The sequence below is a fragment of the Lampetra fluviatilis genome, chromosome 49, assembly GCF_964198595.1.
Source record: "Lampetra fluviatilis chromosome 49, kcLamFluv1.1, whole genome shotgun sequence".
In the NCBI taxonomy this organism is placed as follows: domain Eukaryota; kingdom Metazoa; phylum Chordata; class Hyperoartia; order Petromyzontiformes; family Petromyzontidae; genus Lampetra; species Lampetra fluviatilis.
This window is the reverse complement of record NC_136323.1, coordinates 3,311,525-3,336,715: the sequence shown is the minus strand read 5'-3', so window position 1 is coordinate 3,336,715 and position 25,191 is coordinate 3,311,525. Positions and strand designations below refer to the sequence as shown.

At 51.5% G+C, this 25,191-nt stretch overlaps 2 protein-coding genes across 2 annotated transcripts in view; one reads left to right on the top strand and one right to left on the bottom strand.

Moving 5' to 3' along the window:
* Positions 1-6,897, bottom strand: part of POMT1 (protein O-mannosyltransferase 1) — a 24,790-nt gene extending 17,893 nt beyond the window's left edge. Inside the window, exon 1 of the mRNA XM_078877955.1 lies at positions 6,842-6,897. The gene's annotated coding sequence lies outside the window, so the exon portion shown is untranslated. The remainder of the gene's footprint in view (positions 1-6,841) is intronic.
* LOC144948460 (von Willebrand factor A domain-containing protein 7-like) overlaps positions 1-25,191 on the top strand; it is a 26,559-nt gene extending 1,368 nt beyond the window's left edge. Inside the window, exons 2-19 of the mRNA XM_078877952.1 lie at positions 4,086-4,254; positions 5,391-5,513; positions 6,629-6,796; positions 9,609-9,681; positions 12,183-12,280; positions 12,618-12,785; positions 13,604-13,813; positions 14,379-14,517; positions 16,877-17,034; positions 17,347-17,604; positions 18,065-18,283; positions 19,000-19,154; positions 19,638-19,752; positions 20,277-20,484; positions 22,482-22,572; positions 23,145-23,377; positions 23,899-24,025; positions 24,907-25,191. Of these exons, the coding sequence (XP_078734078.1) occupies positions 5,453-5,513; positions 6,629-6,796; positions 9,609-9,681; positions 12,183-12,280; positions 12,618-12,785; positions 13,604-13,813; positions 14,379-14,517; positions 16,877-17,034; positions 17,347-17,604; positions 18,065-18,283; positions 19,000-19,154; positions 19,638-19,752; positions 20,277-20,484; positions 22,482-22,572; positions 23,145-23,377; positions 23,899-24,025; positions 24,907-25,083 (2,658 nt within the window). The 5' untranslated portion in view covers positions 4,086-4,254; positions 5,391-5,452 and the 3' untranslated portion in view covers positions 25,084-25,191. The remainder of the gene's footprint in view (positions 1-4,085; positions 4,255-5,390; positions 5,514-6,628; positions 6,797-9,608; positions 9,682-12,182; positions 12,281-12,617; positions 12,786-13,603; positions 13,814-14,378; positions 14,518-16,876; positions 17,035-17,346; positions 17,605-18,064; positions 18,284-18,999; positions 19,155-19,637; positions 19,753-20,276; positions 20,485-22,481; positions 22,573-23,144; positions 23,378-23,898; positions 24,026-24,906) is intronic.

Below are 25,191 nucleotides of genomic sequence, written 5' to 3'. Positions count from 1 at the left end.
CCACACGCCTGGCGTGTACTTGACGGGAGAAGTGTGAATTTCAAAAGTCATTTTGGGCCGGAAAACTTTTGTTTGCTGGAAATGTATTTCAGTGAATATCCGATGTTTGTTGCACTGTTTTCCATTTATACTCTTAACGGAGTTATTTTTGCACAAATTTATATCTGGTTTTATTGCTGTCCCATTGTTATCTCTTTCACCTTTGTTGCATTGCTGTGCTTGTTTTTATCTTTTTAAAGAAGTCAGTTTGGTGACCCGGGTGGTTTTGGCCAACGAGACTCATCCTTGTCCCTCGAAGTGCTCACCCGGTTACACAAAATAAACTTGAGCCACCAATACGCGTTTCACATAAATGCGTCACAAGTGCCTACTGATTGCCGAAGGCGGACCGCGCAATGATTAACCAGCCGACTCCACCTCGCCCAAGGTTTATGACCTCTTATTTTTAACAACAATAACTCACCAAATTTATCATCTACAAACGTCAGATGATTCGAAAGTTGCACCACCAGACTCCTGAATGAGACCACATCAGCCCAGTGCTCCCAATCCATTCACTGGCTCACAATCCCATCCCAAATCAGTTTCAAGATCGCGATCTCCGTTTTCAAGATCCTCCGTGGACTCGCCCTTGGAAACTTCTCCCCTCTCACCTCACGCTACCCCCCACCCCACTATCATATCTCTTCCCTCACGCTACTCCCCTCCACACACTCTCCTACCTCTCCCCTATCATCTCACGCTACTCCCCTCCACGCACTCTCCTACCTCTCATCTCACTCCACTTCCCTCCACGCACTCTCCTACCTCTCCCCTCTCATCTCACTCCACTCCCCTCCACACACTCTCCTACCTCTCTCATTTCACTCTACTCCCCTCCACGCACTCCCCCTACCTCTCCCCTCTCATCTCACTCTGCTCCCCTCCACGCATTCTCCTACCTCTCCCCTCACTTTACTCCCCTCACTCTACTCCCCTCCAAGTTTTCTCAGCTCCAGTACTCAAGTCGTCCTGCGCATGCCTCCAGCCAACCTTTGCTTAGTGGAAGGTCGCTCATTCTCCTCTGCTGCCCTCGTCGTCTGAATCTCCCTTCCCCCGCCCATCCGTGCTGTCGACTCCATGCCTGCCCCTGTTAAAATCCAAGTTCAACTCCTTCCTCTACTGCATACTCTCAAACCTAAATATATGGTCTTTTTCAGACCACGAAACGACGTTTTTCAACAATATTAAACAAACAAAACCCCGCTTTAATGTCCGTTTAAATGCCATAAAATATGACGAACTTGCCTTTTTCTCTACTCACGTACATTCTGAATAGTCGTGCAATGGGCAGTACTATATACTGCATACAAATGGTGCTTGTGAGCAGTAAAACATATATTGACCATGGTAAATCGTTCAACATATAAAGGTGCAGCCCTGCAATTGCCTAGTCACGCCACTGCTGGTGGAAAAGGGCCTCCACTACAGGGAGCTGTGGAGAGCTTATCTAGAGGTAGAGAGAAAGGAGGGGGCAAGCCTCCAAATGCAACTGCTTCTAAGGGCTTTCAGAGTGAGAAAAGCTGTGCGCGTAAACAGCATGGGCGGGCAGCCAGCGCCAATGTTGGAGCAAAGCACCAGCAGTACAAGTAGTACAAGTGTAGTGCCTGAAAGTACGCGTCACGCGCACGCGGCGTACAGTGGGAGCAAATAAGGACACGTGGCGCTGATTGGCTGGTTGTTGTCGAGATGTGGGGCTGCGCTGTCTTGAGGACGGTAGCAGGTGGCAGGGAGTAATTAAGGACGCAGGGCGCTGATTGGCCGAGAGGGTGTTGTTGTCGCGGAGTGGCACCGCATTGTGGGAAAGACATGCCAGGTGCCAGCGGGGGGCTGGGGGCGAGTGGTGTCGCGGGGGATGCCTCAGATTAATTGAAGATTAATTGGCTCGGGGATAAAAAGAGGGGTTTTTGGAGGAGACGGGAGTTCGCGCCTGGGAGGAGACAGAGGATGGAAGAGTCGGAGCAGGAGTGCTAATAGCAGTGTAGGGTAGCAGTGGAGAAGTGTAGGGTAGCAGTGGAGAGGTGTAGAGTAGCAGTGAGACGAGGAAGCCGGTAGAAAGCGGCTGGAGTGTAGGAAGAGAAGCTGAGGTCGTTACGACGGAGTGGGACGGCGGAGCTGATAAAGAGCAGCCGAACTGTGGCGGAGAGAGCGGAGAGGAGAGTCGACGGAGGAGTGATGGGGGAGCGAGTGAGGCCGGCGGAACGCGGCGAGCGAGCGGTGAGCGCGGAGGAGAACCGTGGATCGGTGTTAGCTGGAGGAACGTTGAGCGATGTTGGATGGAGGAGTGTTGATCGAAATACGCGAAATAAAGTGAAGAGGTCTGTCCCATGACATCCTTACAGCAGAGCGCTACACAAGTGTAGTGGGTACAGATGGAGACTCAGTCTTCTTTGGAGGCAACACGTTTATTTATAACAATAATAATGGTAACACAAGGTCCCTAACACAAGGAGGTAACGGCCCCCTTCACCCAATACCCTGGGGAGGTATAGCCTCCGGGCTAGCGTGCCCTAATCACTGGGACCACTCTCTATATCACAGCCCTCCTGCTAGGGGGGACCTAGGGGAGGCTAGCCTGACCCGACGCAGCCAAGGTCCTCGGGTCCTGACCACTGGCCCACTTGGTCCCGGCCCTGACAAGGACTTCGGGTCCGGGAGTTCCCAGGGTCCTATTCTGGGCTGGCTGTTCGGTCTACTGCTTGACGACGAGGTCCGACTTAAATACGGTGCCCAGGGTCACTCCGCCCCTGGCCATCCCTACTCTCTAGAACCTTCTGGAGGTACCTGGATTATTGCGTAATGCCCCAGCCCCCACTGGGGGCCTGGGGTGTGTACCTCCCATTCCCAACCACCCTCTGGGTTCCCTGGCCTAACGGCGTTACCTGGTACAAGCCCATGGCTGGTGCTACACCAGGTCAGTAGTGGTGACGGCGTATTAGGTACGCTAACAATACCGACTACACAAGTAAAGCGAGTGCGTTAGACAATGTCTCTGGTTATGTTTGGTTATTGTTGAGTAATTGTGAATGTGGTTATGCTAGTGTGGTCGTGAGTGGGTCTGTATTGAGTGGCCCTCATTGTGGTTTAGTGATTGTGTGGTTTAGTGATTGAGTGATTGTGTGTTTAAGAGTGTTGGGTTGCTCTTCGTGCTTTTGGGGTCCCTTACTCTCTGCTCACAATCATTAAGGACCTTCATGATGGTGGACAGGCCTGGGTAAAGCTGTTTGGCCGGGAGTCATGCCATTCACTGTTCACCTTGGGCTGAGACAGGGATATCCTCTGGCTCCTACACTATTTAATATATTTTATCACATTGTTCGAGGCGCATTACATTAATGTACTATAAAAATGTCCCATTCTGGCACAAATACATTGAGAGGCTGACATGCCTGGGTCAAGGGATGTGTCCGGAGTGAACTGATGATCTGGTAATTTCTGCTAAACTGAAAAGTTGGAGACTTCACGGTTATTATAATAACCTGGCGTGGTGCTGGCCAACCACCTCCTCGTGTGCCGTGCCGGCCTTCATAGGTCCTCGCGAACAGCACTTGCCCCAACAGCCTTTTGAGGCTACACAGGGGATTTGTCCTTTATCTTTGTTTTGTATAGATTGTGTCGCTCCTAGTGATGATGGTGTGTCTAGTTACGTGATTTATTGGCCCTATGTCCGACGGATAAGAGACACGGGGCCAAGGTCCAGGGATTGAAGACGCCAGATTAAAACTGACCCTGCTCAGAACCATTGGCACGTCACTCATTAAAACGTTCACCCAGCCGGTCTGTCAACCGCACAATTCCGACAACCCTCTTGAAATCCTTCACCCATCAGAGTCTCACCGCCTAAATCATCTTACCCGTCAGCGTTGTTACTCACGCTCCCAATCACCCACGCCTGCCTGTGCGTCGATCGCTCGCTAACCCCCTTGACCCTTCCCTTCCCCCCCCAACCCGCCCTAACCATGACCTTCGCCGTGCACTTCGCCTTGACCCTGATCTTCACCCTGACCCTGCTCCATGATCCCGCCGCGGGGTTCTACCCGAACCAGGCCTCTCTGGGCGTGTATCGCGCCAACCACACGGACGAGTCCGTGACGGAGACCGGGGCACTGAGAGCCGTGGCGAAGTTTCTCGAGGGCAAAGCGGGGCTGGCGCCGGGTGCCTTGGAGGGTCTCTCGCCGCTCACGCCGGCCACGCTCATCGGGGCCTACTACCAAGGTGAGGTAACGGGGAGATGATGGAAGCAGGTCGGTGTGGTGGTGGTGGGGAGGGAGGGTGAGAGGAGACACGAGGAGGGGGATAAGGGATGAGGCGCAGGGAGATATCGGGAGGCTACGGGAGAGACGCTTTGGAGATGAAGGACGAGAGGGGAGAGAGGGGAGAGAGGAGAGGTGGTGAGATGGTTGTGGTAAGGGGATTGATTGGCGAGGTGAGCGATGGCGAGGTTTAGTGGTGAAGGGATTGATCGGCGGGAAGGTGAAACTTCAACAATTATTTTTTCACATAGCGCCCTATGGCGTCTCAGAGCGCTTTATCACATCACATCTCTACACGTGTGGCAGGGCACCCCCCAGTGGCAAGTTGTCCCTTTGGCTTGCAAGCGCGCATTCGTCTGCTGCTCATCGTGTGCGGTGACTGCTGCTGCTGTGTATCACCACAATTGAGTCATGTGCGGTGTATTATTTTTGGTCGTTATGTGTACGATGACGCCGGAACACAACGGCCTACTCCTGCGTTCAACACGCCCGTGGTTAAGTTCAGAGTGATGCATTAACTGGGGCGGCCGCTGGGGGCGAACCGTGAACCTTTTGCAACGAGCGGCGACCGCGACACCGCTAGGCCGCGCCACAGCCCTTTGTGAGGGGATTAATTGGTGAGGCGAGAGATGGTGGTGAGGTGAGGTAATTAAATTATTAATTGGCGAGACGAGAGTTGGTGAGGCGATCAGGTGAGGGGATTGGTGGGAAGGTGAGGCTTTGTGAGACACGGGGTGGTGAGGTGGGAAATGGTGAGGGAATTGGTGGGAAGGTGAGGCTTTGTGAGATACGGGGTGGTGAGGTGAGAGATGGTGAGGGGATTGGTGGGAAGGTGAGGCTTTGTGAGACACGGGGTGGTGAGGTGAGAGATAGTGAGGGCATTGGCAAGAACGTAAAGCTTGGTGAGATACGGGGTGGTGAGGGGATTCGTTGGTGAGCTCAGTGACGTTGAGGCGCTCAGGTGAGGGGATTGGCGGGAAGCGGAGGCTTGGTAAGACTGAGGTGGTGAGGGGATTTATTGTTGAGGTGAGTGATGGTGAGGTGAGTGATGGTGAGGCTTGGTGGTGACTGACCCGTCTCTGATCCTCCTCTTACTAGGTAACGTGTCGGCGGTGAGGTTCGTCAAGGCTCTGCAGGAGGTGGTGGACGGGAACAACTTAATGGAACAGTCCTATTCCGACATCACCGCCTACTTTGCTTACTGCGAGAAATTGGCAGACAGTAAGTACCGCGGGAGACTCGGGTCCCCTCTCGCACCCCAGCCACGGTGATCCACATCCCCCCTCATCCCCCCTCATCATCATCCCCTTACCGCGGGAGTTCCCATTCTCACCTCTCCCCCGTCTATTCCCCCGCCGCGAGTGTGCGTCTGTGCACAGGCGAGTGCACATGTGGGGTGAGTACATGGGTGTGTGAGTACACGGGTGGGTGAGTACAAGGGTGAGTGAGTGAGTGTGAGGACACCCACGGACTTGTATGTTGTAAATCATTTACATTTTCGACGTGATGAATTGACAACAGCCTCCACCTAATAGGCCATGCTGCCTCGGTCATGGTCATCCCCTAGGTCGACTCAGCCTCAAATGAGTACCTGTTGTGGTGTGTAAACATCGCCACCGGGGAGACAAATACGACCGGGTGTGGTGGTGCTGGCCACCCAAGCTCGTGTGCCGTGCCGGCCTTCATAAGTGCTCACTAACGGCACTTTCCGCAACAGTCTGTTAAGGCTATAGGGGGGGATCTTTGTCTTTGGATAAGTTGTGAGTACACTCACGGATTTGTATGTTATATATCATTTAATTTTTCGAAATCACGCTAATAAAGTACACTGCCCGAAACGTCACCTATTATATATTGATGCCCACTCCAACAAAACATCTTAACACTGGTTTTATTTCCAGAAATGGTTTAGCCTATTCTTATTTTTCATACTTTGAGACGAGCAAATATGTCTGAAGGATATAACTGCTCAACCCGAGCTATAAATGCTCTAATATGTGCATAGGCTTTGATCTGTTCGCATTTTGGCATTGATCTCTGGTCTGACACTGGTGAGACTAGGCCATAAAAATGCTGTCTCAAGTGTAGGAAAATCAGTTTCAAAGACAATGCATATATTATCATGATCACCATAAGTACGAGTGGTTAATGCAGACTAGATTCCTTGCAAAATTTACAGTATCTATTTGTTTGAACATCTTAACACTTGTTTAATTGCCAGAAAGGGTAAAACCTATTCTTATTATATTTCCACCTAAAGGGCCCTGCAGCCTTGGCTTGGTCTTATGGCTTTGCACCGAGGACCATTGTGTGTGCTTCTGTCTGTGTGTGTGCAGCGAGAGGGGAGTTGGGCAAGTTCCGCAAAATTGCCATGAACTATGCGAACGTCAGCAGTCCAGCCCTGGCGAGGAAGAACCTGGGTCAAATGCTGCACATTCTCAACAAGTTCTACTCCAACACCAACTGGATCGAGCAGGGCAACCTGGTCCCCCTGGAGGCCCTGGGTATGTGCGGTGCAGGGGTGGTGCCCACCTGTACACGTCACCCACCAGTGTGTCCAACCTCGTTCCACTCGCCCACTGCTGTGTTGACCCGCTGTCTCGGCCTCGCTGTGCGCAGCGTTGCACCGCTATCCGAGTAGTTAACCTCGCATCCAATAAACCCTGAGAGCCAGGGTGAGCATCCGACTCCAAACGTAATTTATTGAATTGAACGAGGTAAAACTGATGGAAAAACACAGCACAGATACAGCATCTGTTAATACTTGGAAATATCAATACGATGAATGAACACCACAGCATCATAACATTGTATTAGATAACATGAACTCAACAATAGATCCTAGATGGACCAGACACCTGCATTAGTACTGCATAGCTATACAAGAGAATAAGCTACTGTGTTAAACAAAGGCACATCGTGCAATCATCACACTGCACCCCAGATGTACAGCACTGCATATAACACTGCACTATGAATGAGACATTTCGTCATCTTTGCTCTCAAGATCGCAAAATAGTTACTTGGGTACAAGTTTGACTTGACTTATTCAATTACAAGTAAAGCAAGTTGCAGGTTTCGTTGTTAACTAGGCCTCGTATTTATCATAACAATTTAACAGCATTATAAAGGCATTTACAGCATTATAACGGTCATTCTAACATTATAACAGCATTCCCAGTATTATAAGAACATAAACGAACTTACAGACGATGCTTCTTAAAGTCCCACAATGTACAGTTACAGCTGGCTTCACTGGGACGCGATTTGTGCCGCCATCTTGAACTCTGTGTAATGGCGGACCCCCAGTCTCGTGGCTGAGAGGCTGTCAAATCGGAACTTCCTGGTCACGTGACCAAACTCAACCTCAAAACAGGAAATTCCTGTGTACTCACACTCCCACTCCTGCTTGTGGAGCAAAACACCTGCCGTGAGGCAGAACACCCCCATACCACATACTCACCCATATGTTAGCCCTGTAACACCTTCTCACCTGGGTCCCACACTTAAAAAATAAGCCTTTCCACTTTTTTCCTTAATTCGCACAAATATGGTATATTTTGGGTGTTTTCCCCCCAATCCCCTATCTGTAGGGGTCACGCATGGGTCCCATGACCCCTACATCTAACCTCAGCGTGCCCCCGCTCGACCTCTACAAATATTGGTGGGGTACAAAGACCCGCGAGGGGGTTTGAGTGAGGGGGGTATCTTATAAAGTTATTTAACTCATCAAAAGCTCAAGCGTGTCAGGGCACGGCAGGCGCCCCAGCGTGGCTAGCCCTTCATCTTTCGTAAGGCGGGGAAAGCTGATACAGGTTTTCTTGCGCTTTGTGCGATTTTACGTATATACTGCTAACTTATTTCTACCCATAAATTGACTATATGCGTATTCTTAGGTTTTTTCGGTAAAGTCACGAAGGTAAAAAAAATTAACTTGATACAACTATCGTGCTGTGACGGTTCCACCTGAAGACGGAAGCTTGTGTTGCTTCCGAAACGTCGTGATTTTTTATTTATTTTACTTTTATTAATTTAAATTTTTCACCTACGTGACTTTACCGAAAAAAACCTAAGAATATGAATCCTTGCAGTCACGAAAGCTTCAAATCTAGAATGACTATATGCGGTTTGAATTGTCCCTGCTATGCGGTCGGACACGGGACATTGCGTGTGGTGCACTGTCTTGTACGTGCTACTCGGCAGGAAGCTCATCTCCGCGTGCGGTGCATTGTGGGTTGGGTCTTTGCGGTCCATTGTACGGGATTTCGCTTTGTTCGCCCCATTTTTGGAAAGCATCTGCCCGCATAAAACGAGGAAACACACAATGGGATGCCTCGTTTGAAGATCCACTCAACGGCTTCCTGATATGCTAATTGAAAAATAAAGTGCTGCCCGCAACAGATGTTAGTGGGCAGGTTGAAGCGATACGTTCTATGGCCTGGGACGCCATGACCACAGTCGCGCTGAGGATCGTCCATCATCATCATTGCCCAGAAACAAACACACGAGCCAGCGCCTCCTAGCGGCTCTGTGAATGCGGAGCGCAGCACAATCACTTTCACAGCACGGGTAAGGGGGCCCACCCCATAGCATCAATCTCGACTTTAGAGCAGCGGTCCCCAACCCTTTCGAGTGTGCAGACCCCTTTTCAACCTCCAAACGTTTCGCAGACCACCACATGCTGCTTGCTGTTTGAATGATTAATTTTCTTTGTGAGAATATTATTTGTTTTATTCTCCGCATACCCCTGTAGTAGTCTCGCGGACCACCAGGGGTCGGCGTCCTAGAAGTTGGGTTCTCAAAGTGCGGACCCTGACCACTCGTGGTCTGCCACGACCCTCGAGGTGGTCCGCTGGCTCATGCAAATGAAGGTTGATCTGGAAATAATGACAATGTTTATATCATGTGTTTTGGACATTCATTCATATTTTTATATTTAATTAATAAACCGTAGGTAAACTACCTTGATTAAACTACCCTAACTCTAAGATCTAAATACCTCCCATAAAATACCCTTTTAGCTGCGTTATTTTTTTTATGTTCCGGTAACACTCATCATTCTGTATTACTGAGAGAAGCGAATGCGTTTTGTCACGAGGGGCGGGGGGGGGGTTGTGTGGGAATGTTTGTATTGGTTGCGTGGTCCACCCGCCAACACAGTTTGAGATAACACTGCTCTCGAGCAATCACTTGAAATGTACTTGGGCCACGAAGGTCCGTGGCCACCGGTGCAGTTGCACCGCCTGTACACTTGATAGTTACACGACTGGACACTGAATGCCATTGCTGCCTGTTCTCCACCCTCCCCTCCTACAGTGAACATGGACCTGCCATTTCCAGCAACTTCATCCTCAACCTTGGCCACTTGCACAGACTGCACGACCACGAGGCAAGCCCCCCCCAACTCCCGTGCCATATCCCCCCCCCCCGCCGTCTTTCAAGTACCTCGTGCGATGTGTACAAATATTGCCACCCGGGGAGACAAAGGCGGCCGGGCGTGGTGCTGGCCACCCACCCCCGTTCAGGCCTTCATAGGTGCTCGCTAACAGCACTTGCCCCAACAGTCGTGAGGCTAAACTGGGGAATCTTTGTCTTTTGTATACAGGTGTGTGAATATGTTGTGTAATGATAACCGTTTACATGTGTAGAGTAGTATGGAGACGTGACGTCATACGTGCGGTGAGGCGCGAGGACGTCATGTCACCTGTGGTTACTTAAGGGAGGCCCCGTGACGAAAGGGGGGTCGGTAAGGCTGGGAGTAGTCTGCACGAGCCAGCTGAGACACAAAGCCGGAGCTGGGCAATGAGCGTGCCTGGGGGGGAGGGGGGGTAACGTGCTGCAGAAACTGGGAATGCGAGTGTGTAAGCAAGCTATAATCATCATCATCATGGCTTGGCTTCGCGAACGAAGAACTAGGAAGGACATCCACGTCTTCTGCAGGCATGCTGGTGGCTGAAGAGGCCTATGCGGGACAAGCAGGTCCTGCCACAACAGCTGCAAGTATAGGTCTCATCTGGGATGGGTGCTGAGGGATCATGGTTCTTCCTCCTTCTCCTTTTGTCCTCCATACGGGCCCTGCGGGTATCTTCGAAGAAGGAGGTGGCCTGGTGGACTGTGTGCCGCCAGGAGTTGCGATCAGCTGCTTGTGTTGCCCACTGACGGTGATCGATGCAGCAAGCAGTGAGGGACTTCTTCAGGGAGTCTTTGTATCGCTTTCGTGGTGCCCCTATGTCGCGATGGCCAGAGGACAGTTCCCCATACAGCACAATCTTAGGTAAGCGGTGGTTCTCCATCCTGGCGATGTGCCCTGCCCAACAAAGCTGTGTCTTGAGGACCATGGCCTCGATGCTGATGACCTTCGCTGACTTGAGGACTTCAGTGTTGGCGACGAAGTCACTCCAGTGAATATTGAAGATTGTGCGGAGGCAGCGCTGATGGAAACGCTCGAGGAGACTCAGGTGACGACGGTACGTGACCCAGGACTCAGCGCCATATAGGAGAGTGGTCAGCACAACAGCTTTGTAGACGTTGACCTTTGTGCCTCTTTTAAGGTTTCTGTTGTTCCAGACACGTTTGTATAGTCTGCCAAATGCACTGTTTGCCTTGGCCAGCCTGTTGTCGACTTCGTTGTCGATCTTGGCGTCAGACGAGATCACGCACCCCAAGTAGCTGAACTGGTGGACAGCTTTCAGTTATGTTTGTTCAATGAAGATGCTTGGTGGATGGTGCTCCTCACGGGGTGCGGGCTGATGAAGAACTTCAGTCTTCCTCAGGCTGACTTCAAGGCCGAAGATCTGAGCTGTTTTCGCGAAACAGGACGTAATTCGCTGCATAGCTGCCTCTGTGTGAGCAAGGAGGGCGGCATCGTCAGCAAAAAAGCAGCTCCCTGATCAGTTGCTCCATGGTCTTTGTGTGGGCCTGCAAACGCCTCAGGTTGAACACGCTCCCGTCGAGACGAAAACGGATGTATACGCCATCAGCGTCGTCGAGGTCCTCTGTGACCTGCTGGAGCATCATGCTGAACAAAATGGTGAACAGCGTGGGAGCAAGAACACAGCCCTGTTTCATGCCGTTTGCAATAGGGAAGGGCTGCGAGAGATTGTTGCTATGTCTGACTTGTCCAAGCTGGTCTTCATGAAGCTGGACGATCATGGTGAGGAACTTCGGTGGGCAGCCTAGCTTGTCCAGGATTTTCCAAAGTCCCTGCCTGCTCACGGTGTCAAACGCTTTTGTCAGGTCCACAAAGGTGACGTACAAGCAAGCTATAAGAGCAATTAAGATTTGACCTGGTTAATAACATCCTTCCAATGATTGCTCAATTTGAATCCATCCTCTCGGTTGAAGTTATGTCTGTGTTTGTATATCTGGATGGCTTCATGAACGAACCTTTGATAGTATCCTGACGGTTTGCAGAGTACCTTGTTCTCGGAAAAAAAACAATATCATGAGAGCCCCACAGCGTTATAGCAGTGATCAGCAACGGCGGAAGAGGACCTGTGCTATGGGCACGGCATAGTTTAGGAATAAACCTCGCAACCAAATTTAGCAATAAGATGCAACAGGTTATGAGGATTGTACGTAGGTTTTCACCGAATGAGTTGAGCTGAAACAATAACAAATTGACGCGTTAAACGCGTCACAATTTGTTTTGGGCTATGTCGGATGGTGGGTGGCCTTGGCGACACAGATTTGGTCAGACCGTTAAGTGGCCTAACAAAAAAAAATCTAATATGAATCACTGGCTGCGAACCCCTACGTACAGTATACATTTCGGGAGAGATTGCTTGGATGGGTCGACCACCATGCACTGCAGATTGTCATAGGCTGCTGTTGTACCGTACGTCTATGCATCACGCATTTGTAACCTCTTTGTGCTACTGTGCTACACAGTGACCCCAACGTGTACGAATGTCTGAACAACATCATCGCGGCTTCACCGCTCACCAGTGGATACAGGCCTGGCAGAATGTGCAGAAATAAACCTATAGGTGAGCTCACACGTGTCATGCACCTGCCTTCTGCACACCTTACCACACACTCACCACTCGCTCACCGCTCGCTCACATATATCCGCACACCCCAGACTTGGCTAATGAAACTGCCGAATGTTTTCCTTAGTACGAGTCATGTTTTGTATGAAGCTGCCAGATTGCGTTTTATGGTCGATAAACCCACAGTAATAACCTGGGCTGCCTGCTGGAATTGAACCGCGACCCCCTGCAACAAGGGGCGAAAGCGCTAGCGCTTGGCCATCTGGCTTTACGAGCCTCGCTGTGTCTTTGTGGACATCACCATGTTTCTATCCTCCCCCCTCCGCCTCCAAAGCTGGCAAGTGCAGTCACGGCGGGATAAACGATGCGTGGCAGAACCAGACTGCGACGGGCGGCATCAACAAGGAGACTCTGGAGCCGGAGCTCTCTCCGCACCACTACTATCACGACGACGCGGGGCAGATGGCCATGGTCGCCACGCGAGATGTCCTCGTCAACTCTGGTGAGACGCAGAGCCAGCTCCACATAATCGCACAACCTCACCACACAGCTCACCATGATCACAGCTCATCACATACACCTCGTCACGCTACATGCACGAGAGTGTGGGGTAGATGGCATTGGTGGCATCCCGAAACCTCCTCCTCAACTCTGATGAGACACAGAGAGGGCTCCTATGATCACTGTTACATTGTTTTTATAGCTTTATTTTGGTGATATTCGAAAACGTATGGTTAAGCCATGTTTGTTTGTTGAAGTACGGAGTTAGCCTGATAATTTTATCTAAATTGTCTTATGGTTGTTATTGTTCGACTTGCATCCCATTGCATCCCTACTGGTTTTTCCTGGATGTTTCTGTTGCGAAACATCACTTTAAGATGTTCTTTGTTCATGATTTGTTTGTTGCGGTTGCACCCGAGTCAAGAGCCTCATAGCTCACAGGGCTATACCTAATAAATGAAACTGAAATAAATGAGGGTTAGAGTCAGCATTAAGATTAAGGGTCAGGGTTTAAGGTAGGGTTAGAGTCAGGATCAGGGTTAGAGTCCGGGTTAGGGTTGGAGTCAGGGTGAGAGTTAGAGTAAGGTTGAGAGTCAGAGTTAAGGTATCCGGGGTGAGGTTCAAGTCAGGGTAAGCAGGGGGAGGATCGAGTCAGGGTTAGAGTCATGGCCAGGATTAGAGCCAGGGTGAGAGAGTCAGGGTGAGAATCAGAGTTAAAGTAGGCGTGGTGAGGTTCGAGTCAGACTTGGGGTTGTTGTCAGGGGTGGACTTGGGATCAGGTCACGGTTTCCCTCGCGTGACGACCTCCTCTCATCACAGCGGGCAGCGTGCTGGAGGAGCTGGGTGAAGAGATCTTCATGCAGCTGTTCAATCTGGAGCGGCACTCGCTCGTCTACGTGGTGGACGTCACGGGAAGCATGAGCAACGACATCGCTTTGGTGCGCAACAAGACCAAGGAGATGGTGCTGAAAGTGGCCAACAAAACGGAGGCCCCCGAGACATATGTGCTCGTCACCTTCAGTGACCCCGGTACGTGGCCCCCGGGGTTTCCTGGGGCCCTCTCTGCCCCTTTTCCACTGGCACATCCGAGCCGAGCCAACCCAGCTGTCCTAATGGTACGGGTGATATTTTCGCTGGCCGTTTGCGGAGCTGAGCCGGAACCAAACCGTGATATGCTGCTGGCCTCAAAGATGGCGTCTGAATCTGACTCGGGGTCAAGCAGGGGCGGGGGCTAATGACACATTCATCGCATCTGACGTCAGTCAGTACGCCGTGAGAACACAGCATACTTAACACCAGTGTCTGTGTTCTTTCTATGTTTGTATTTAAAGTCTGCCACTTTTATAAACGCCCAAAACCACATTCAACCTTTCCTCATTCACGTGGTGGAGAGAGCCAGAGCAGACTGTACGATGGGCAGGAGCTGATCACATGGATACTTATTTCGTTTAGCGTTTGGCATTTTTTTAGAGTTTGTTTAGTATTGACTGTTTCATGCGCCTTCACCCAGACCCCTATGAGCAAACAAGGTCATGCTTCGGGTTTGCTGGGGCTCCATGTTGAGACCCTGCGTTTCCCTCGTGTGTGTGAGTAGATGTTTACGAACCATTGATCACCAAGAACTGGACAGAGATGTACCAGGCACTGGACTCGCTGCAAGTTGGTGGTGGCGGAGACTGCCCTGAGATGGCGCTCACAGCCCTGGAGCGTGCGTTGCAGATCTCGCAGCCCGGGTAACCATGACCTATCACTCTCCTTCGCTTTATCCCAGGCTCGGCGGCCCTGCTTGTCTTTGTCCACTTTGCCCTGCTTGCGGTACTCTCCTGCCTTTAGGCGAATGCTCGCCATATCTTCCTTGGTCTTGTCCCTCCGTCTCATCTTTGGTCCACCTCTCGGTTCCTTGTCTCGCACGTCCATCGGCAGAATGCTCCGACCCACATCTGTGCCACCTGTCATCAGGAAGTGTCCCCCACCACTTACCACACAAGTCAATAGTAATATCACGTAAAGATGGCAGTTCCATGGTTCCTCTGGTTATTCTTGGCCATCGTTAAAGCATGAATTTGCTTAGAACAACAATCTCCTTTGACCAGTCATGGAATGTCTATATTCTAATCTGGATGATTATACTTGTTTACTTATTTATCCAGGAGAGCCACACTTAGTTGTAGGACTCTTTTTCACCAGGATCCCGCGCACTTATTTATTTATTTAAGATATTTCAGATGTTTTCAGCGAAGTAATGGGCGTTTATACAAGTGGGAGGAAGAAACCGTTCAATCCCCATACAAATGGAAACAGGTGGTGATTAGTCCACTTGCTGTACTGCGTTGTTCTGACGTGCCAGGGTACAGCTCTTCCTCAACGCCAACGGGAAGGGAGTTTCACAACATTTGTGCGGTGATCCACTAACCCTCGGTGCCTCCACTGTGCTGGATTACAGGCCACGTGCAACACAGCCACCACCGCCCGGCTAGAAAGGTTGAAACATGTTTTCTTGGTGGTTGGGGTATGACACGGTCATCTCGTGTAGGAGTAATGTGCGAGTGTAGCCCACTCACCCTTTCTTGTGAGTCCTCCAACCTTGGGCTGTACCAAAGCCGTAGCCATGGAGTCAACATTGGGGGGGACCAAATCTTCCAGGGGGTCTGGGGGTCCCCCCCAGAAAAAAAATCTAAATTTGAAAACTAATTTCCTGCCTAAAATATTAAAAAAATCATTAACACATAGGATGGACTTTTTATTTATTTTAACAATAATGTCTAATAGTGCATTGTATTACATTGCTCTGTTTTTTTCTTTTTTACCTTTTCTTGTTTCATTGTATGTAATGGCAGAGATTAGGGATTAATAAAGTACAACCATAACCACAATAATATAAACAGAAATCTATTTTATAGCAATATATTGGGGGACATTTTGAGCATATTTGAATATTGGGGGGGAGATGTGTCCCCCCCCAATATTTATTATAATTACGGCCTTGGGCTGTACACACAGAGCGGTCCTACGGCAGACTTTACAAGAGGTTCTGGAGGCATCAAAGATGCTTGGTTTTCTTCTTTCTACCAAGGCCTTTGTCTTTAACTCCAAACGATTATCACTGCTATATACAGCACACATACAGTCGAAGTTGGAATCTTTCTGCCATGTCTGGGATGGAGCACCCAGTTCCTACCTCACTGCACTGGCTAGAATTTAGAGTGATGAAGAACTCACGAATGGACTCCAGTGACTCGCTCATCAGTGGTCAGTCACCTCTTCATCGCTCTTCTATTGCTAACATGGTTACTGTTACTGCGAACTTCACCACTTAATTCCTCCACCCATGCTGAGGACTTGGGTCTACCAGACTGTTTCCCTCTCATTCACACTGTGTCCAACCTCCACACTGCAGGTCACAACACACTCGCTCACCCACCCACTCAATCGTTCACTCACTCACCGACTCACTCGCCACTCTGCGGGTCACCTCACTTCTCTTCATGCTTCTGTAGTGCCTGAGATACGCGCCACACGCGGGAGTGGGCGTACACGCGCGCAGAGTACAGTGGGAGCAAACGAGGTCGAGGTTGTTATTGTTGCTAGGCGTGAGAAGGCCAGAGACAGGTAGGGGGCGATTAAGAACACAGGGCGCTGATTGGCTGGGAGTTGTTATTGTCTAGATGTGATGCCACGCTGTCTGAGGAGAGTAACAGGTGGCAGGGAGCGATTAAGGACGGAAGGCGCTGATTGGCCGGGAAGTTGTTGTCGCTAAGTGACGCCGCATTGTCTGGGAAAATGTTGATTGGTGTTAGCTGGAGGAATGTTGATCGGTATTAGCGAAATAAAGTGAGAGAGAAAAGCAAGAAGCTGTCGTGTCAAGTCGAGCACTACACTTCTTCCCTCACACTGCTCCACTTGGGAATTTCGTCTCATCATCTTCCCCCCCCCCCCAAGCTCTTACAATAATTAAACTTGTAAAAATTCTAATAAACGTGTCAACTGGTGTCTTTGACAAATTTGATAGTACCATTTTGTTGCTGGCTGCTTGACGTTTTTGTCACCTTTGGGATCACTGCGACCTTGCGACCTCGACCGTCACGCCTACAGGTCGGATATTTACCTGTTCACGGATGCGGGAGCAAAGGACGAGGCGGAGAAGAAGGATGCAGTGATGGCGCTGTTAGAGAGCACGGATTCACGGCTGCATGTGTTCAACACGGGGTCCTACTGTACACGCGGAACACAGCGAGACCTCTACTCACGCGGTACCACGCACAGCTCCCTCAACCCTCACTTGCCCAGCCCTCGCCAAACTCACTACACTCGCCTTGTCTCTCAACAAGGTGACCTACACTCGGATACACTCACCGATACTTACCCACACTCACCGAACTTCTTACACTCGCCTTACCTCAACAGGATTGCATACTGATCCTGCCCTCACTCGCCCCCTCTTTCCATCGCCCACTCTCCCCTTATATCACCTATGCATGTTCACCCTTATCTCTGCACCCTCTCCCAACTGCACCATCACCAACCCCTCCACCTCCCTCCTCCCAAACTCCCCCAACAAACAGCCAGCGAGCCACGTCAAAACATATACGAGACCCTCACAGCGCTGTCGGGTGGCCAGTATATCCTGACGACCAAGGGCGAGCTGGCTGGCGTGCTGGGCAGCTTGGAGCTGAGCCTCAACGCGGCGCCCGTCTCCGTGCGTTACGTGGAGGTCATGACCCCGGACTCCGTGACCTTCCCCGTGGACTCGTCGCTGTCCGAAATCGCCGTGTCCGTGAGCGGCCCGGCCATCTTCACTGTGGAGCTGTTTCTTCCCTCAGGTACCGCCTCCATTGCACGGCAGCAATGACTGCGTTGTTAGTCACGCACCTGGCTCTGCTTGTCCCCAAACCAGATTCAGATGTCTTGCGAGTCCAGCGTTGTTCTGGCTCAGCAAACAGCCAGTGGAAAACCACCTATACCATGAACACCCCCACGCTGGCTCGGCCCAGATGTGCCAGTAGAAAAGGGGTATAACACGCACACTTCTTCTGTTATAGTACACAGCCACAGACAAAGGTCCCCAATGTAACCTACACAGGCTGTTAGGGCAAGTGCTGTTAGCGAGCATCTATGAAGACTGGTGCACGAAGGGGCGGTGTGGGCAGTGCCATGCCCGTGCTGTTTACTCACTGCACACCAGGTACTCGTTTACATTTCAGTTGACCTCGGGGGAGGCCCAGAACCGGTTCAGACGATCGCTAGCAACTAATGTCGGCCGTGCTCCCATCCCGTCGTCAGGTGAATTGGCCACCGACGTGGAGGAGCTCGTGTCCTCCAGCCAGAACATCGTGCGCCGGGTGACCTCGGTGACCCCGGGCACCTGGACGGTCAAAGTCACGGGGTCGTCGGGGCCTCACCTGGTGAAGGTGACCGGGCGGAGCCTAGTCGACTTCACTGCTCAGCTGCTGCAACGGACGAACGGGTTCATGCTGCCGATTCCAGGGCGCCCCGTCACGGGTACGGCGCGCGGGGTGACAGTGGTCGGTCACGTGGGGTGTGCGTGGGTGTATGTGGTGGTAGTGCATGTGTGATGATCAATTAGGGTCTTTGGCAATATTTTCAGGAGCCAGATGTCAATGTCCAGGTCTGCTGGCCACAACCAGAGAGCTTGAGCAGAGAGTTTGTGTAGTTTTGCTGTTCTTCCTCCGTTGAAGGAGCACAGATTGCAGTAGATTTACTAAATGGTCCATAGTTTGGATTGCATGGCCACAGTCATACTACTTTGCCTTGTCGTTAATGTGTTCTACATATCTCTATGGGTCTCTGTGTATCTCTATGGGTCTCTGGGTTTCCTATATGGTCGGTCCATCGTTTGGCTTACATGGCCACAATCGTACTACTGTGGCTTGTGTCTTTAATTTTCCATTTATGAAGGAGGTGTTCACACCGGGCTGGTGATGTTTTGATGCGGCTGATGGTAACACCAGTGTCCTTGCAAGGTTTTAAGAGTGATTGATAACATGGTGAGTGTATGATGTGCGGTGTAACATGGTGTGGTGTAACGTGAGTGCGATGCAGTGTAATGTGTTGTGACGTGGTGTGACGCAGTGTTATTGTGTTGTGGCGTGAAGTGGTATGACATGGTGTAACATGAGTGTGATGCAAAGTGTTGTGACGCAGTGCGGCGTGGTGTGACGTGTTGTGACGTGGTGTGACGCTGTGTGGGGAGACAGGTGAGCCGTATCAGCTGTGGGTGAAGCCGATGGGCAGCGTGGCTGGTTTCTCCATGTCCAGTGTCCGTCTGCTCTCCGGCATGGGCAACCTCGAGTACCTGGTCTCACCCACCGAATCCGAGTTCGGGGTCCCCTTGCAATTCATTGACTCCATGGTGAGCATTGGGGTCAGGGAGAGGACACGGGGATCAGGGGTGATCCGAGGGGATCGGGTGGGCGGGGGGTGGATCAGAGTAGAGCTGTGATATCTGATTGTCTACTTTATGATTCATAAGCAATTGCTTTTCCAGTTAGGCCACGTAATGATCTGGTAAAATATGCGCTCCAAGATCTTCCACTACCCGACCCGCAAACTATACATTTTTCAGCTCGCTCACCAGTGAGTTGGTGAACAACTCTGCATTCCCATCCAATTCAGGAAGCCATTCCGATTTTCAAGGAGTCTAGTCTGACCTTCTGGATCTGGTCCCGAAGATGCTCGACACAGTTGCAAGGGAAGAGAAGCGTCGCGTCTCTAATTGAGCTAAATCTGGCTGTGAGAATTGCTGTTGAAATCACTGCTTACACAATGTCATGGCTTACAGGGGGGGTGGTCTTCATCCAACAGCGGCTAGATTATGGCTGATTCTGGTTTGCAGGCGTTCATGGTGGAGGTGTGCGGCTCATCTCCGGAGGGCCTCCAGTTCTGCCGCATGCACACGCAGCTCACGACCGTGCAGAGCTTCCGTCTCGCCCAGCTCAACTTCGAGGAAGGTGGGGCAGAGGATCAGAATTGTCCACCTCTCATCGTAGTCACTTGTAATCCACCCTCAGTCACCTTCGTAGTCACTCACCTAGTCGTTCACTTGTATAGTAATTCATTCATATAGTAACCATCGCAGTCACTTACTTATAGTCACTCATAGTCTACCCTCGTTGGCCAAAATCAGTCACTCACCTCTTCCACACTCCTTGCCCACCAACAAAGTCATTCACTCAGTCCACCTTCAGAGTCCACCATCGTACTAATTCTCATAGTCACTCACAGTGCATCACACACAGTCGCACCACGTACGTCATGATGGTGAACGCCATAGGGGGAAAACCTTCATCCAGCAGTGGATAGATTCTGACCCACGCACATCCGCTGACACTGGACACCATGTCTCCTGTGTCTCCCGTGTCGCCCACGTCTCCCACGATGCCCGTGTTTCCCGTGACGCCCGTGATACCCGTGCCGCCCACATCTCCCGTGACGCTCGTGTGTCGCCTGTCTCCCGTGTCGCCCACGTCTCTAGCCACGCTGCAGCCCGGTGTGGAGGTGTCCCTCTCTGTGGTCCTGGAGAACCGCGGCGTTGCGGCGTCATCCTTCTCAGTGTCAGCGCGTGACGAGCTGGGCTGGGCGAGTGCCGTGAGCCCCAGCAGCGCCGTGCTGGCACCGGGGGAGACCGCCAAACTCAACGTGACCGTGGCGGCGCCACAGAGCATCACCGAGTTCACCAGCAGGTGAGCGGGCGAACATCGCGGGTGCAATGGCATCAGAGATCATCGCCACGTACACAACATCATCACTGACGTCACGAAGCACAATGACATCCCTGAGATCATTAGACACACGATTACATCACCACATCAACATCACTGCAAACACATTCCCTGTTCATGTGCGTGCCTGTGCATGTGTGCCTGCCTGTGTGTGCGGTAGTGTAGCCGGGAAAGGTCCTGGCAAGGATTATTCAACATTGCCTTGCTAGGCACGCTGAGGAGCCCCAATGCGGTTTCAGGAAAGGGCGATCCTGCACAGATGCCATATTTTCTATCTGTCTGCTACAGAAGAGGTGTAGGGAATTCCAACAAGACCTACAGCTCTGGGTTGTTCTTCGTGCTTTCGGAGTCCCTGACCCTCTGCTCATGATCATTAAGGACCTTCATGATGGTGAGTGGGCCCGGGTAAAACTACGTGGCCGGGAGTCAGAGCCATTCTCTGTAAACCTTGGGGTGCGACAAGGATGTCCTCTGGCATTATTTAACATCTATTTTGACCACGTAGTTCGTGAAGCCTTCAATAGCTGTACCGGGGGAATTTCCAATTGGTACAGATATAATGGGAGGCTGATCGATGCCCGGGTGCGGTCAAGGGATGGCTCTCTATTGGTCAACCACGTTATGTATGCCGATGATTTGGTAATTGCTGCTCATTCAGAGGAGGAGTTGGAGACGCTGCTGCTGAAACTGGAGTGTGCCACTAAGAGGTGGGGCCTTACCATCAGCCCCACCAAAACGAAGCACCTGCCTGGGTATTTTGTACCATCGGGCACTCCACCCCCACAACTCCAAATCGGTGATGGGGCAGTTGTGGAGAGAGTGGAGAGTTTCCCATACCTGGGCAGTGTGCTCATGACCGGCTCCGGTTTAACAGCAGAGGTCTCACTCCGAATGAGTCGAGCGGCATTATCTTTTCATCGGTTGCGTAACGCTGTGTGGAAGCTACTTGGTCTGTCGCTCTGCACGAAGCTTCGGGTCTTCTCAGCCACAGTCATTCCCTCCCTTCTCTACGCTTGCGAAACGTGGACCCCCCTAATGGAACATCTTCGCCGGTTAGAAATATTTAGGCTGGCCTGCTGACGATCAATCCTGGGTTTAACCAGGCTGGATTGTGTGAGCTCACAAATCCTCGAAAGATCTGGACAAAGTCCCATCGGTGAGCACCTCCGGTAGGCAAGGCTGTGTTGGCTGGGCCATGTAGCCCGCATGCCCAATCACCGCATGCCCAAACAGCTTTTGTTCGGCCAGATCGAGGAGGCTAAACGGGCGCGGCATGGGCTAGAGAAGAGATGGAGTGACGTGGTACAGGCGGATGTGGAGCTGAGTGGACTTGCCGATGACTGGTACCAGTGGTGTCAAGATCGGCCTCTGTGGAGGAGGCTCGTGAAGGACGCTACTGGGCAGTTGGAGGCAGTCACCCTCCAACAACAACAGAGGGCGGAGGAGCGAGGGCGGAGAGCGACGCACAGTAGGGGGCACAGGTGGTGCATCAGCCAGTCATCTCGGTCATCTCAGCCATCTCAGTCAGTCGACCCGTGGCACCTGGGTCTGCCCCGTGACCTCCTGCCAGCGGGCGTTCGACATTTCACGTGGCCTCAAGGTGCACATGGCCTGGCACAAGCGTCGTGGTGACGTTACCGCCACTTAGTGGCGAATGGCGGTTGTTGTTGTTAGAAGTGGAGCGGTTCGTGCACAGCGCTACGAACCCGGCGTCCCGAGTTTGATTGCCGCTCGTGGCCAACACCAGTGATAGCGATTATCTGAACCAGTCCTGGGCTTCTCCTAGGTCGACTTACCTGAGCATGTGTGTGCCTGCCTGTGTGTATGTTCCTACATATGCGTGTGCTTGCCTGTGTGCACGTACCTAATTGTGTGTGTGTTAATATATATGCCTGTACCTACCTGTGCGTGTGTACCTACCTGTGCGTGTGTGTGTGCCTGCCTGTGCGTGCTTGCAGCATGCTGCGCGTCACTGCCGAGAGCGTGGAATCTCCGGACTCCTCCTACACCCTCAGCTTCCCCCTGAGCGTCTTCATCGCGCCAGTGGAGGTGAGGAACGAAGACATCGCTCACCGGAGCACGACGACACTCACGACATTGCTCACGACTTACATCCCTCACTCCAACACTCAGTCATTCCTCTATCCCTTAATCACATCACTCACTGCCAGTACTACAATACTGAATAACCATTTGCGCCTTTGAGGAAAACATAATACAATTAATAAGCAGAAAATGTACATCCTTTACAAAACCGTCTGTCCACATAGAAAATATAAAGTAATTTTACACATCCCATCAGCCGCACGGACTTCTGGTAGCACATAAATTGAGCAGCATTGGTTCAGCACATTCGGTGTCAATGTAGAGAGACGCATGTATGAAGAAGAATTATTGTCTTATCTACTCCCTCCCTTCCCGCCTCTCCCCACCCCCATCCCCACTCCTCATGCGCCCTCACCTCCCTCACCTCACCTCCAAATTGCCCGTCATTTTATACGTGTCAAAACATTTGTCACTCGCGTCTAACTTGCACACGGTTAACCGGCAACTCCAATATAAATTATACCACCTCCCGTAATTTGTGATTGGAACATATGTTTCTCCTCGTCGTCGCCCAGATCCCGGACTCGTCCCCCCCTGCGGTGCGAGAGCTGGCGCGGGATGTATCGGCGTGCACGGCGGAGGTGCAGCACGGGGGTGAGGCACTGTGCTCGGGGAGTAGCTGGAGCGTGGACGTCGAAGCCATCGACGCCGAGACGGAGGAACCCCTCACAGTGAACATCGCTCTTGGGGATAGAAAGGCGCTGCTAACCGTGGGCAGCATCGACGGAGTCTACAAGATTAATTATAGGTGTGGGGATGGACGCACACGGGGAGGTGGGGGGCGGCGGGGGTTGATGGAGAGGGATAAGGGGGGAGATGGCAGGGTAATTGGGGAAGGTGGGAGGCAGAGGACACTGGGAGATGGGGGGACAATAAGATGTGCGGGGAAATAGGAAAATAAAGGAATACAGAGACAGTTGGAGACTGGGCACGCGAGGGGACGGGAACAGTGGGAGACGTGGGACGCATGGAGACGGGATAGTGTGGATGAGACGAAACAGTCATGTCTCGGAAACCAATTCCTCAGTATTGGTGAAGGAATCAGTGATTGAGCGTGTGAGTGATTGGATGGTGTTTGAGCAATTAGGTGAGTGTGGGTGAGTAGATGAGTCAGTGAGTTGTTCTGGTGGAGGAATCGACGAGTAAAGTCGACGGTAACCAAGGTGGTAACGACATAAGTGTGATAAGGGGACCCACTTACCACTTACACCTCACTCCCTACCCCTCACCCTGTGCCCGCTCATCTTGTCTCTCCCCTGGGCCCCGCAGGTCTCCGTGCTGCAGCCCATGGGTGACGCTGGACGTGAGTGATTTCACAGGGAACCTGGGGCGCTACTCTCTCGACTTCGCCGAGCCGATGCCGACACAGGACACCACAGCGGAAGGCGGCAGGACGGTAAGGATGCACCCACACCACTATGTGCGGTCCGCTCTCCGATAGCTCGAGTCATCGCTTGCTGCACCGAGTAATCGCACAAGCATGTAGGTGCATGAAGAGACCTTCTGCCTCTTTACGCTTTAAATAGAGGATCTGCCTGGTCAACATCAAATCTTACGGAGGTGGCTGGGTGGCTCAGGAGTTTGAGTATTGACCAGAACCGCCAAGCATCTGGGTTAAAGCCCTTGGTCTGGGTGTCTTTTAGTTGGTTCATATTGGCTTTGTGAGAGATACATAGGACTGCTGACAGCCTGGGTGTGAATCGCGGTTTCAGCCACCAGTGACTAAATTGGGTTCTCAAGTGTAGTGGGTTGATAATCTCTGGCTGGTTTTACATAGAGTCATAGATTGCATAGAGACTCAAATTTTGCATAAAGATTCAAAGACTCGCGTAGTCTAATAAGTGATTAAAGCAGGTTATCAAGTGTAGCGAGTAGATGGGCTCATCCTCATCACCAATGACTTAAATAGAGACTCAGCAGACTTATGTAGAGACCAATAGACTCACAGGAGACCCATAGATTCCCACAGAGACTTATAGATGCACACAGAGATGCATAGACTCACACAGACAAAAGTGGTGAATAATCGAGGTTGTCAAGTATCGCGGGTTGATTGTCTCAGCCCGGTTATAAATTACTAATACAGTATAGAGACTCATAAACTTACACAGAGGCCCATAAACTCACAAGAGACCCATGGCTACACACAGAGGCCCATAAACTCACAAGAGACCCATACACTCACACAGACTGAATAGTGATTAACCCGGGTTCTCAAGTGGAGCGAGTTGATGGTCTCAGTCCGGTCACCACTGGCTAACCACATGTACCCGGCAGGCGATGGTGATCGCCTTGTCGGTGGTGAGCGTGGTGCTGGTCGTCATACTCATCGCGCTGGGAGTGGTCATCGGACGATACTGCTGCCGCTCCAAGCGGGCGGTGCAGCAGGATGCTACGCCCAGCATCATCACCAACCCCTGGGCCAAGCCCATGCAGCGCCCTGATATGAAATAGCAACATCCAGCACAATATACACACACCGCAATCTACACCCAGCACACTCAGCCTACATCGAACAAACCCCCCCCCTTTCCCGGCGAGTTATTTTGCTCCTGTCTCCCA